Source organism: Ovis aries, chromosome 1 (genome assembly GCF_016772045.2).
Source record: "Ovis aries strain OAR_USU_Benz2616 breed Rambouillet chromosome 1, ARS-UI_Ramb_v3.0, whole genome shotgun sequence".
NCBI lineage: Eukaryota > Metazoa > Chordata > Mammalia > Artiodactyla > Bovidae > Ovis > Ovis aries.
Window position 1 is genome coordinate 77,131,491 of NC_056054.1, and position 14,699 is coordinate 77,146,189.

At 37.1% G+C, this 14,699-nt stretch overlaps 1 protein-coding gene across 5 annotated transcripts in view; it reads right to left on the minus strand.

Moving 5' to 3' along the window:
• Positions 1-14,699, minus strand: part of FRRS1 (ferric chelate reductase 1) — a 53,295-nt gene that overhangs the window by 5,521 nt on the left and 33,075 nt on the right. For all 5 annotated transcript variants that reach the window (XM_004002224.4, XM_060412063.1, XM_060412079.1 and 2 more), the window contains 3 exons: positions 7,825-7,938; positions 5,599-5,711; positions 2,751-2,837 (listed from right to left, as the gene is read on the minus strand). In XM_004002224.4, coding sequence (XP_004002273.3) covers positions 2,751-2,837; positions 5,599-5,711; positions 7,825-7,938 — 314 coding nt within the window. The remainder of the gene's footprint in view (positions 1-2,750; positions 2,838-5,598; positions 5,712-7,824; positions 7,939-14,699) is intronic.

Sequence of the window (14,699 nt, forward strand, 5' to 3'; positions counted from 1 at the left end):
GAACTGAACTGAAGACTAGTTAGTATCCGCATTTAAGGAACAATCAACCCAGTGTATCGTAATTATTTGTTCAGACCTCTATGTTTCCTGGGACCAAAGATTCAATGTGATTCCTTGTAACCCATGTGGCTTGGGCTTCCCAGGTGGCACTAGTGGTAAGGAACACACCTGCCAATGCAGACTACATAAGAGATGCAGGTTCTATCCCTGGGTCGGAAAGATCCCCTGGAGGAGGCCATGGTAACCCCCTCCAGTATTCTTGCCTGGAGAATCCCATGGACAGAGGAGCCTGGCAGGCTACCATCCATGAGGTCGCAAAGAGTCAGATACAAGTGAAGCAACTTCCCAGCTGGAGCAACCCATGTGGCTTAACAGAGCCTAGTCACTCAAAGGTCTCAGCCAAGAAAAATCATCAAGGCAACATCTTGATAGTTTCAGCTACACCCCTCCCTCAGTGATGTGTGTTGGCTCAAATCAACAGAGTGGGATTAGACCACTTTGGACAATTATGGCATTTAAAAACTTAAAGAGAAGGATTACAAAGATGCTCTAATCCATAATACATTTAGATAGAGGGATATCTCAGTCTATTGTCACTGACTACCATGCTTGGGTAGGCTCTAAAATCTGTGACCTAGAACAAGGCCATATGGTTTCTAAGCCAAGATAGGAAGCTTCTGCAAATTAGGAACTAAAAGTTGACAGACAAGCACTATAAAACTTTCAAACTGTGGACTCAGTTATGGAGATAAGTTACAACCTGGACTGGAGATGGAAATTGTCCCTATCTAATAAAAAATAGTAATAGCAGCGACAAAATTCTTTTATGTTTAGAATGTGCCAGGAACTATTTTAAGTGCATTCAGTTAATTAACTATCAACCCTCAGAAAGCCTATAAGATAGATACTCTACTGTCTTCATTTGAGTAAACTGAGGGACAGAGAAGTTAAGCAACTTGCCCAAGGTATCGCAGGTAATCAGTGATGACATGAGGATTCAAATCCAAGGGTCCAGCTATAGAATTATGCTTTTTACCACCCTTGTCACAACTACAAAGACTACAAGCTACGAAGTTTATAAAGTAAGCATTACACTTGTCGCAAGTACCTGGAGAAAATAAACTCCCAAAGTCTCAAGTCATATCAGAAAATCTTCATAATTTCCTTTAAAAAATAAGTTGACCAGTCTAAAAATACTTAAAAAGCATAAAGTAGGTTTCCTAGTAATATCTATGACCCAAGATCCATCCATATTTACCCTTATAGCAACAGCCCAAATTGAAATACTAAATTTTGATATCAAATTCTGACTGGCTGTTAAACTAGAAGAGTATACTGGAAACTCAGTTTAGGTACATCTCTGATTCTCAATAAGCCTCATGCATTCATTTGATAAATATTTACTGACATGTCACGTACCAGAATCTGATCTGAGTGTTACAGATACACTAGCAAACATACCCATAAATACTCCATCTCTCATAGAGTTCACATACTAGTGTGAGACGACAAAAGAAAATATACATTATTTAAGTAAATTATATTAAATGACATAAGGTAAACATTTCTTTAGGAAAAAAAATAGAGCACAGCAGGGCTCTTTGAGAAACTATCATTTAAGCAAAGACTTGCAGAAGGTAACGGAGTACAGGACACACGACCTAGGAAAAAGAAGGAATCTTTGTAAAGACTACCAATCAGTAACATGCTGAGAATTAGCCAAACGTGAAATTAAATGAGCTATGGGTGAGGAAAGGAAGAGGAGACCAATCCGGAGAGTAACTGGGAACCAGTCATGGAGGACTTCAGCTTTAACTTGGGATAAAATTGAGACATTAGAGAAACCAGTCTGGGGCATAGGAATGATATAATCTGACTCACATTTTTTAAAAAATCACTCTGCTTCTTGATTGAAAACAGATTGTACACGGGCAAGGGTTGAAGTAGAGAGACCAATTAGGTACCTATTGTAACAATTTAGGCAAAAAGATGAGGTTGGCTCAAATCCACAGAGTAGTACCAGTGTTGGTTAAAAGTGCTGTTATTTGACGTGTATTGCCAATGGGATTCCCTGATGGAATTGACACAGGGTGTGCAAAAGAGCAGAGTTAAGAATAATTCCAAAGTTTTGGCCCAAGAAGGGAACACTGCTTGAGATGTCTTGGACACGCAAATTGAGTTTCTGAGTAGCCAGCTGGATGTGTGAGTCTCCAAGCCACGGTAAAGGTCTAAACTTGAGATTCACATTTGAGAATAAGCCTCCATTTCTTCTTTAATGACACGGGATTATCATCAGTAAAGACTTAGTTTGAGGTTTAAATTTGAGAGCACATGTAAAGCACTTAGCATGGCTGCTCACATAGTAGGAATACAACTAATATTAACAGTGATAGACACAGTATTAGAGAAAACCACTTAAAGTGTTCATGTTCCTTAGATATCATGCTTTCAACTTTCACCATTCTATAGTGAGAAAATTCATTAATGCTACATATATAGTTAAAATTTGAGACTGTCTGAAAATACATCCCACTACCAAGTAATCTGCACTAACATTCTAACTCCATCCCTGACACCAACTACGTGAAACACTCATCAGATGATTCAAAAAGGAGAGAAAGAGGGTCATGAAGATATATCTTTTTATGCATCATTTGAGAAAAAAAGCAGCAACCTCCTTTGGCATCAAAATAAATTTTAAACATATAAATATAATAATAAAAAAAAACATTCTGTTTAAATCTACTTACCCAGTTCCAGCCTCCTCTGTAAATAAAAGGCAGAAGGAAAGCAACAAAGGTGAGGGCAGAAGTAGTGAGCATGAGAGTTCGATGCACCTGCAAGAGTGAAATGACAAATGAGAAGAGAGAGAACCACCAAAAAGAAAGAAGCTGGTGTAACCATGAAGATGAATGGATACCACAGAAGTTATCCATTCAATTGACATCTAACCACAATTTGTTGTCAGTTAAAAAAAAAAAATCTTACTATACCATTGAACTTTAAAGAAAAGTCTAAGCTGCCAACCTCATCACTCAAAAGCATCTGCCAAGACTTCACCTGCACAGAACAGTGGGAATGGATATTTTCACACACAGAGAGCACTTACTTGCCAAACTCATTTCCTTCCAAACACATTTATTAAGTTCCACCACCAAGCACACTGGTTACATACAATGAAACTGCAAGGAAATAGAAAATACTGTTTCCTGGGGAGCTTGGGGTTTAATTGCACAGATAAGAGAAACATATTCAAAATGTATAATTCATTATTCAAACAAGGAGAATACTGAGAGTGAAAATGGGCACTGATAGTGCGTTATGCCAGGATAACTGGTGCAAACCAAAACTACCCCAGAGATTGTAGGACCAATGGTCACTAAATATAGTCTAGATATATACACATATATAGTCACCAGAAAGTAGGACCTACAGTCAGGCAATATGTGCATTTATTATAGCTTTGAAGACAGTGGAGGACTTCAATTGGTTGAAAGGGAGACAAAGAGTTTTCCAGTTGGGAATATCCGCATGAGAAGAGGAAAAAGAGAGCGAACAATCAAAGGCAGAGACAGACAGGAGCAAGGCATACGACAATCAGTAGCGAGAACAAGTAAAACAGACTAACACTGCCGGCCAAAGCTGAGAAATGATGTTAGACAAAGTCAATCTTAAAAGCTACAAATTTATATGAAGTTTCAAGAAAACCTTCTTCTAAAGTCAAAACTGTTACAATAGCGATATTTTTTTCTACAAGCAGACATGCACACTCTATCTCAACACATATTTGTTGATCTTTCACTGTATATGCAAATATCCGTACTCCATGACAAATGAAAGGTAAGGTGTGTTTTATTTTGTTTTGAGGGGTATTTATTGACCTTTGCCCATGTTTCTATTAAAAGACTGCCTCCTCATCCCCCAGGGAAAGGACAGCATGAAAAAGGACACTTTCAATTTCTCTTCCTACCTACACAGGAAATATATAATCTTGACTGACGAGACAAGGCTGTATATTGTGACTCTGCTTATTTAACTTATATGCAGAGTACATCATGAGAAACGCTGGGCCAGATGAAGCACAAGCTGGAATCAAGATTGCTGGGAGAAGTATCAATAACCTCAGATATGCAGATGACACCACCCTTATGGCAGAAAGTGAAAACGAACTAAAGAGCCTCATGATGAAAGTAAAAGAGAAAGTGAAAAAGTTGGCTTAAAACTCAACATTCAGAAAATTAAGATCATGACATCTAGTCCCATCACTTCATTGCAAATAGATGGGGAAATGGTAGAAACAGTGACAGACTTTATTTTTGGGGGGCTCCAAAATCACTGCAGATGGTGACTGCAGCCGTAAAATTAAAAGATGCTTGCTCCTTGGAAGAAAAGTTATAACCAATCTAGACAGCATATTAAAATGCAGAGACATTACTTTGCCAACAAAGGCCCACCTAGTCAAAGCTATGGTTTTCCCAGTAGTCAGGTATGGATGTGAGTGTTGGACCATAAAGAAAGCTGAGAGCTGAAGAATTGATGCTTTTGCACTGTGGTGTTGGAGAAGACTCTTGAGAGTCCCTTGGACTGCAAGGAGATCCAACCAGTCCATCCTAAAGATCTGTCCTGGATGTTCATTGGAAGGACTGATGTTGAAGCTGAAACTCCAATACTTTGCCCACCTGATGCGAAGAGCTGACTCATTTGAAAAGACCCTGATGCTAGGAAAGACTGAAGGTGGGAGGAGAAGGGGACGACAGAGGATGAGATGGTTGGATGGCATCACCGACTTGACGGACATGAGCTTGAGTAAACTCCGGGAGTTGGTGATGGACAGGGAGGCCTGGTGTGCTCCAGTCCATGGGGTCACAAAGAGTCAGACGTGACTGAGCGACTGAACTGAACTGACTGATGAGTGAGGGATTGTCTAACGTTCACTAGTCCATCAACCAGAGGACTGACTGCTGCTTTGCAGCATAGTGAGCAGCCACTGTTTCTTTCCTCTGCTTTGCTGCCTTCCTGGGCTTTCCTGATTGCTCAGCTGATAAAGAACCCACCTGTCAATGCAGGAGACACAAGAGATGCAGGTTTGATCCCTGAGTCTAGAAGATCCCCTGGAGAAGGAAATGATAACCCGCTCCAATTTTCTTGCCTGGAGAATCCCCATGGACAGAAGAGCCTGGTGGGCTACCAGCCTATGGGGTCGCAGAAAGTCAGACACGACTGAACATGCATGCAGTGCCTTCTTGCACCCATCTGTACTCAGTGCAGTGGGTGAACGCTCTTCTAATCTTCTTTTGCAGCTAGACATGTAACTCAAGATCATGTTACATGAACCCAAGGTCTGTGTTCCAAAGAAATACACATGGTGATAATACATGCTCCAACTCAGCCTGATCCTTCATAAAGCTGTCTTTACTTTTATCTCCATCAAGTATCTTATGTCTATTCTCAGTTGGTTAGGAAACCAAACGGCAAAAAGAGATTACAAGGATTCCAAAATTACAACTATAACCATGCAAAAATCCACTTAATTCATATGTTTTCATGTTGCAACATTCAAGTAATATGGAAACTGCATTAAACTATTTCTCCACCTACCTGAAACCAAGCTGCATCACCAAATAAAGCCTTTGACCAAACAGGTTTGAAGAACCGGGCAATCAGTACACCTACACTAACAGTGGTCATCCATGCCACAAACATTAAGGCACCTACAGGTGAGAAAATGCAATGGTTGACAATACAGTCTAATAAAGCTATTTCTTAAATGACCAATCCAAGTGCTTAGAAAATGTAAACAATCAACAAAAGACATTCAGCTAACATAATAAATACAACCTAAATATTAATGCGTTTACCACCACTACTACTTCTAATAGCCAACACTTTCAAAGCTCTTATTTCATGCCAGGCACTGTCTCCAAGTACTTTATGCATATTAATCTAACTGATCCTGACAACAATTCCTATAAAATATTTACAATTATTATTCCAGTTTTGAAGGAAAGCATAGAGAAGTTAAGTAACTTGCCCAAGGTTATAAGTCAGAATTTGAATCCAGTCTTTTTAAATTAATTGTGCTGTTAATAATTACACTAATACAGCCTACCTATAGCTTTATCAGAATTGTCTCACATTTTACTCCTAAAAATAATGGAAAACAAACTGGCATATTATTTCTGAATCCAATTACTGCTCAACTAGAGCTACTAGTAGAAGTGAAATAACAACAATAAAGATATTTTCAAGTTTTACTGAAACTCCCACTAGAATGGATAATTCTGGAGTATATAAAGGTAATACACCAATTAAGGAAAGTTCCCTGCTAGTATTAATATTTATAAAAGTACAGTATACATTTATACTATTCTCCTATTTTTAACCTCATTTTTCAACAATAACTGGACTGCTTTTCAAATGGAATCAATTTTTACTTGTACAACCAGAGTACATCAGAGCCTTATTTCTAGGCTACTGCTCTTCCTACTTGATTCCCTGTATTTTAAGTATGTGATACGTAATGATAGCACTGAGTTACTTTGTATACCCTCAAATACTTGTACATTGACCAGTTCTTCGACAACAACAACAAAAATCACATCTTTGAAACCAAGTTAAAGTGTTAGTTGCTCAGTTGTATCTGACTTCGTGACTCCACGGACTATAACCTACCAGGCTCCTCTGTCCATGGGATTCTTCAGGCAAGAACACTGGAGTGGGTTGCCATTCCCTTCTCCAGGGGGCCTTCCCAACCCAGGAATCAAACTTGGGTCTCCAGTATTGCAGGCAAATTATTTATCATATAAGCCACCAGGGAAGCTTTGAAACTGAACTACTGTTATAATTAAACAATCACAATCACAAACTACTAATTTATTACCATTTATTTTAATAAATGGCATAATTAAAGTCTCATAAAAGTTTTTCACCCAATAAAACTCAATCCTGGCTGCAATTAGAAACAACTTTGGGCTCCAAAATCACTGCAGATGGTGATTGCAGCCATGAAATTAAAAGACTCCTTGGAAGAAAAGATATGACCAACCTAGATAGCATATTCAAAAGCAGAGACATTACTTTGCCGACTAGGTCCGTCAAGTTAAGGCTATGGTTTTTGCAGTAGCCGTGTATGGAAGTGAGAGTTGGACTGTGAAGAAGGCTGAGCACCGAAGAACACTGTGGTGTTGGAGAAGACTCTTGAGAGTCCCTTGGACTGCAAGGAGATCCAACCAGTCCATTCTGAAGGAGATCAGCCCTGGGATTTCTTTGGAAGGAATGATGCTAAAGCTGAAGCTCCAGTACTTTGGCCACCTCATGGGAAGAGTTGACTCATTGGAAAAGACTTTGATGCTGGGAGGGATTGGGGGCAGGAGGAGAAGGAGACGACCAAGGATGAGATGGCTGGATGGCATCATGGACTCGATGGACATGAATCTGAGTGAACTTCAGGAGTTGGTGATGGACAGGGAGGCCTGGCGTGCTGCAATTCATGGGGTCGCAGAGTCGGACACAACTGAGCGACTGAAGTGAAGTGAAGCGTACTTTTTAAAAATTCTATTGATAAATATCTTAAAAGCTCCCCTGGTGATTTTAATATAAGTCAGAGTTAAAACCACTGAAATACCCCTACTCTCTTTTTGTGAAAAAATAGCAAACATTAAGATAGATAATGCTACCTGCAAATGTTGTTGCCTAAACTTAGAAGATTTATGGATATTTGCTAAATTGTGCCTGTTATCATTCTCAATCTAAACAGCATTAAATTTATCCCACAAAGTTAAGTTTATTCCACAAAGTAGTAATAATATTATATATGTAACTTACCATGAACCTTCAGAAGAAGTAAAGAACGGGATCCTCCTATGTTCTTTGGATCACCTGTCACATTGTATTTTTCATATGTAATCAAAGGTTGCTGAGAATGCTTATGAATTCGACCTGAAATTTTTTTTTTAAATGAAGATGAATTACTTTCTCAGGAGAGAAGGAATGGAGAGACAATGACATGGCTTGAAAACAAAATTTCTTAAGGTAATAAAAAATAAATTTCAGTAGAGATGACATATTATATACTGACATTATATTAATGCAACATGTATTATAAATATGCAACATGTGTTAATATAATATTAATATAGTCTTAATATATTATAATAATATTCATTATTTATAAAATAAAATCTATAATGTATAGAACTATTCCAGCTATATGTTTATGTCACTATGACTGCATGTGTGTCCATTCTGGGAATCTATCCTACAGAAATATTCCCTTTTTAACCAAAGATATATATACAAGAATGTTCATAGAAACATTTCTTAACACTGGCCAAATAAATTCAGTCAAGCTAAATGTCCATCATTAGAAGAATGAGTAAACAAATTATGGAACATACATAAATTTTAGAATACAAGTATCAAAAATAATTAAGAAATTTGATATGGTGTGAATCTTTGTCTCAAGTAAGTATTAGACCACAGACTACATTTCGATGACTTCCAAAAAAAAATATGTATACAGGTTATTTATCTAACTAAAATTAAGCAAAATAAAAATTAACAAAAGAATGCTAGGAAAAAGTGGTCCTGCTAGATATTTATAAAACTCTTCTAAATAATCCTTAGGATACATAGGAAGTCAAAACTAAAATTACAAACCTTTTTAAACAAATAACAATGAAGGCACTTATGTCAAAACACAGGTGATATAATTAAACTATTCAAAAGTTTTTAATCATTCTAAAGCATTTTCTTTAAAAAATTTAAGAAGACTTTGAAGTAAATAATTTTTTTAAAGATGCATTTAAAACTACAAAACATAACCTAGGACACCAGAAAACAAGACGGATTAAAAATAAACGAATGAAGTTAATAAACTAGTAAGTCTAAAGATGAGAAAAAATTAATTCTGTAAAAGGCAATAAAATTGAGTTTTTGGTAAATCTGACCACAAGATTAAAAAAAAATCACAAACAATATTAGAAATGAAAACAGTGACATAGCTACTGATATGAAGATATTCCTTAAAATTATATAAAAATGCTATATACAACTTTAAGTCAGCCAAAAATAGTTCAAAATCTAACTGAAGTGGATGAATATCTGAGAAAATCTAGAATTACAAAAATTGATCAAAGTAGTAGCAAATCTGGAGAATAATAACAATAAAATTCTATTGAATTAGTCAAATATTTCCATCCCTAAGTCTCAGGCTGTTATGTGAATGAGTTCTATCATACAATTTTTAAAATTTTTTAACTTCAAAAATTCATATTTATTTAAACTCTTCTTGAGTTCTTTCTATAAGATTAGCTTAACACTGAAACCAACATGAGGCAGGCATGCACACACAAAAAAATACACACACATCCCACAACCATACATCAAAAACATTTATGAATATAGATGCAAAAAGCTTAAATAAAATATTAGTAAATTATATTAATCTGCATTAAGGGAATAATAAGACATGATCAAGCACTTTCATCCCAGGAAAGTGAGACTTGTTCACTGTTCAGAAATATACAAAAGTAACAATCAACTATCATCTCAGTTGCTGCCTAAAAGACAGTAGATGAAATTCAGCACACACCCATGACAAGAACTCTTCGTAAAGGTAGGATCAGAATATTTTCTAAACACAATAAAATATATCCCCCAGAAAAATACAATAAACGTGATACAACACTGAATATAAGAAGCAATCCCATAAAAGTCAGGAATAAGACAAGAATATTTGCCATATTACACTATCATTCACACTTTTCTGGGAGAAAGTAAGAAATGCAGTGAAACAAGAAAAGAAAGAAAATGAGGGCAACAATATGCCAGCAAATTTGGAAACCTCAGCAGTGGTCACAGGACTGGAAAAGGTCAGTTTTCATTCCAATCCCAAACAAAGGCAATGCAAAAGAATGCCCAAACTACCGCACAATTGCACTCATCTCACATGCTAGTAAAGTAATGCTCAAAATTCTCCAAGCCAGGCTTGAGTAATACATGAACCGTGAACTTCCAGATGTTCAAGCTGGTTTTAGAAAAAGCAGAAGAACCAGAGATCAAATTGCCAACATCTGCTGGATCATCAAAAAAGCAAGAGAGTTCCAGAAAAACATCTGTTTCTGCTTTATTGACTAGGCCAAAGCCTTTGACTGTGTGGATCACAATAAACTGTGGAAAATTCTGAAAGAGATGGGAATACCAGACCACCTGTCCTGCCTCTTGAGAAATCTGTATGCAGGTCAGGAAGCAACAGTTAGAACTGGACATGGAACAACAGACTGGTTCCAAACAGAAAAAGGAGTACATCAAGGCTGTATACTGTCACCCTGCTTATTTAACTTCTATGCAGAGTACATCATGATAAACACTGGGCTGGAAGAAGCACAAGCTGGAATCAAGATTGCAGGGAGAAATATCAATAACCTCAGATATGCAGATAATACCACCCTTATGGCAGAAACTGAAGAGCAACTAAAAAGCCTCTTGATGAAAGTGAAAAAGAAGAGTGAAAAAGTTGGCTTAAAGCTCAACATTCAGAAAACAAAGATCATGGCATCTGGTCCCATCACTTCATGGGAAATAGATGGGGAAACAGTAGAAACAGTGTCAGACTTTATTTTTCTGGGCTCCAAAATCACTGCAGATGGTCACTGCAGCCATGAAATTAAAAGATGCTTACTCCTTGGAAGGAAAGTTATGACCAACCTAGACAGTATATTCAAAAGCAGAGACGTTACTTTGCCAACAAAGGTCCGTCTAGTCAAGGCTATGGTTTTTCCAGTAGTCATGTATGGCTGTGAGAGTTGGACTGTGAAGAAAGCTGAGTGCTGAATAATTGATGCTTTTGAACTATGGTGTTGGAGAAGACTCTTGAGAGTCCCTTGGACTGCAAGGAGATCCAACCAGTCCATTCTAAAGATCAGTCCTCGGTGTTCTTTGGAAGGAATGGTGCGAAAGCTGAAACTCCAGTACTTTGGCCACCTCATACGATGAGTTGACTCGTTGGAAAAGACTCTGATGCTGGAGGGATTGGAGGCAGGAGGAGAAGGGGACGACCAAGGATGAGATGGCTGGATGGCATCACCGACTCGATGGACGTGAGTCTGAGTGAACTCCAAGAGTTGGTGATGGACAGGGAGGCCTGGTGTGCTGCAATTCATGGGGTCGCAAAGAGTCCGACACATTTGAGCAACTGAAATGAACTGAACTGAACTGAATGTCATTATTTGCACAAAACACAATGTTTTATCTAGAAAATCCAAGATATTCATTTGGAAAACTAGCTGGCTACTTTCAAGATAAGCATTCAAATATCAATAACTTTCCTAAATATAAACAAATTGAGAAAACGTTAGAAAAAAAATTCCACTCACAATAGTATGTAATAGAAATTTATTAAATGCCTAGGAACAAGGTAACAAAAATAAGAAAGCCCTATAGGAAAACATGAAGAAAACCTCAGGATCTGAATCAATGCAATTTCTCAATATATTCCTGGATAGGAAGACTCAAAGATGCTGATTATCCCACAAATTAATATAAAATTTCAATTCCAATCATAAACCCAATAAGATTTTTAATGAAACTTAACAAATCATTTCTAAACTTTATCTAGAAGAGCAAATACACAAAGAGTAGGCAAGAATTCCTGAAAAAAAAGAAGGCTAAGAGGGGAATCATGCTTTATCAAAACTTACAACCTATTATTCAAACAGTACAGTAATAGACAAATGGATCAATGGAAGAATAAATTAGAAATAATATGATTTACTGACAGATTTTAGTATATGATAAACAGCCTTTAGAAACAGTAGAGAAGAAATGGACTGTTCAAAACTAGTGTTTGGACACCTGGTTATTCATTTGGTGAATACAATTATATCATGTCTTGTTATACCAGAGAAAATCTGAGATAAAGCAGAAAACGAGAAGTTTTTATAGTGAATACCTAGTGGCTAGTGTCAAGAAAAAGGAGACAATAGCTATCAGAAGTTACAAAAATGTCAAATAGAAGATAATGAAAAAGAACTATTGAAAATTACAAGGAAGGCTTTGAAGAATCTAAAAATATTGCATTAGTACAGTGGTAGTGATAAAAACCGGACCACATTCTTAACAGCCTGAGAGTCAAGTTGGAAGAAAAGTGTTTTTTAACTGAAGTACCATGGAGCCATGGACTAACATGAACTTAACCTTCATTAAAGCAGAAATCCATATCATTTTGGTGTTCCATTGCATGGCTCCATTATAAATTTGGTGTTTTGCTTTAAGGGACATTGAGTTCATGTTTAGCACCGTGATGGCTCAACAGTTAAGAATCTGCCTACAGTGCAGGAGATGCAAGTTCAATCCCTGGGTCAGGAAGATCCCCTGGAGAAAGAAATGGCCACTCACTTGAGAATTCTTGCCTGGATAATCCCATGGACAGAGGAGCCTGGCGGTCCACAGTCCATAGGGTCACAAAGAGACAGACGCAACTGAGCACATGCATACAATGCTTTCACTTCACTTCCTACAGTGTTATTCCTAACTTGCCAAAATAACAGGTCGCGTGATAATGGGGTCTCTACTTCATTAATTATCTAAGTTAGTAGATTTTCTAATTGTGAATAACTTATTCACGCAGATGAGTTCTGTCTTTCAGTTCAGACTCAGCATTTCACATGATGGCTTATTTCACAATAAGACAAAGCTTTCTGGGGGTAAAATAGCAGTCAGAACAAGGTTTTAAATGGGTTTTACTAAATAGGACAATACTTTTAACTCTCAATTATCTTTTGTTTGCTTCTGACCCCTTTTCCTAGGTGATTTCTCCCACTGTGGGTCATTTCTCAAATTTTTCTCTTTTTTAATATAAATTTACTTATTTTAATTGGAGGCTAATTACTTTACAATATTGTATTGGTTTTGCCATACATCAACACGAATCCACCACGGGTGTACACGTGTTCCCCATCCTGAACCCCACTCCCACCTCCCTCCCCATACCATCCCTCTGGGTCATCCCAGTGCCTTGTTTCTGTTCATTGATTCAGTTTGTAAATGTGTGCTGAAAAAAATCAGAATATATTTATATAAATAGAATAATTTATTTACAGAGAAGGTGTTTTTCCTCACTGGATTGTGTTATACATTAATTCCATTTGTTAATACTGTGCAAAACAACCTTGTTTACAAGGGAATTAGGTAAACATTTATACCATTTTTTTCACTGCATTTAGTAGACATGAATGTTTAACAGTCATGTAATCATCATGATTTGGTAACTTGGAAGAATAGCTATGATAAACCTAGACAGGGTATTAAAAAGCAAAGACATCACTTGGCTGACAAAGGTCCATATAGTCAAAGCTACGGTTTGACTTAGTGACTGGACAACATGATGTAAAGAAATGTGACAATATTCAGGTATCTGCTTTCTGAATGTTTCAAATTCTAATCTACAATCACTGTTGATACCCAGAGAAGAGAATTAAATTTCCTGTGAAAAGGTAAAAAAATAAAACAACTCAGCAGTTAGAAAAAGAACAGAAAGATAGCTATATGCCAGCTTAACACCAATATAAGGATAACAAGAAAAAAGAGTAGAAAATGAAAATCTGAAAACTTATCTGAAATCTGAAAACATTAAGCAATTTCATCTGTATATTAATATTGATCACTTTTGCTGAATCACTTTTGCATATTTGGATGAAGAAACTGGTTAATTTTTCTGTTTTTACTAATAATGTAGTATCCTTTAGAGTTTAGCATAGTCTGTAAATATCATCAGAAGCCTCTGATTCAGCATCACATTCCCTTTGACCTTCAGTTTGCATTACTAAACAATGTCTCCTGAGCTTGTCAAATTTGCCCAGGACAACCTTGTTCTATTTATGTGTACATGGGTTACAGAGATATGATTGCTCTGAAAAACGGTTTCAGCCTCACAAAGTCTCACTGTTTTTAAGCAGAGTGCAGCATATAAGTGATCCACATACATATGACCAGACAACAAATGGACTTGTTCAAAATTGGGAAAGGAGAACATCAAGGCTGTATGTTGTCACCCTGCTTATTATTTAACTTATATGCAGAGTACATTACGTAAAATGCCAGGCTGGATGAATCACAAGCTGGAATCAAGATTGCCATCAGAAATATCAATGACCTCCAATATGCAGATGATACCACTCCAATGGCAGAAAGTAAAGAGGAACTAAAGAGCCTCTTGATAAGGGTGAAAGAGGAGAGTGAAAAAGCTGGCTTAACACTCTTAACACTCAAAAAACTAAGATCATGGCATCTGCTCCCATCATTTCATGGCAAGCAGATATAGAAAAAGTGGAAACAGTGATAGACTTTGTTTTCTTGGACTCCAGATCACTGAGGATGGTGACTGCAGCTATGAAATTAAAAGATGCTTGCTTGTTGGAAGGAAAGCTATGATAAAACTAGACAGCATATTAAAAAGCAAAAACATCACTTAGCCGACAAAGGTCCACATAGTCAAAGCTATGGTTTTTTCAGTAGTCATGTATGGAGGTGAGAGATGGACCATAAAGAAAGCTGAGCATCGAAGGACTGATGCTTTTGAATTGTGGTGTTGGAGACTCCTGAGAGTCCCCTGACAGCATGAAGATCAACCAGTCAGTCCTGAAGAAAATCAACCCTAAATATTTATTGGAAGGACTGATGCTGAAGCTGAAGCTTCAATA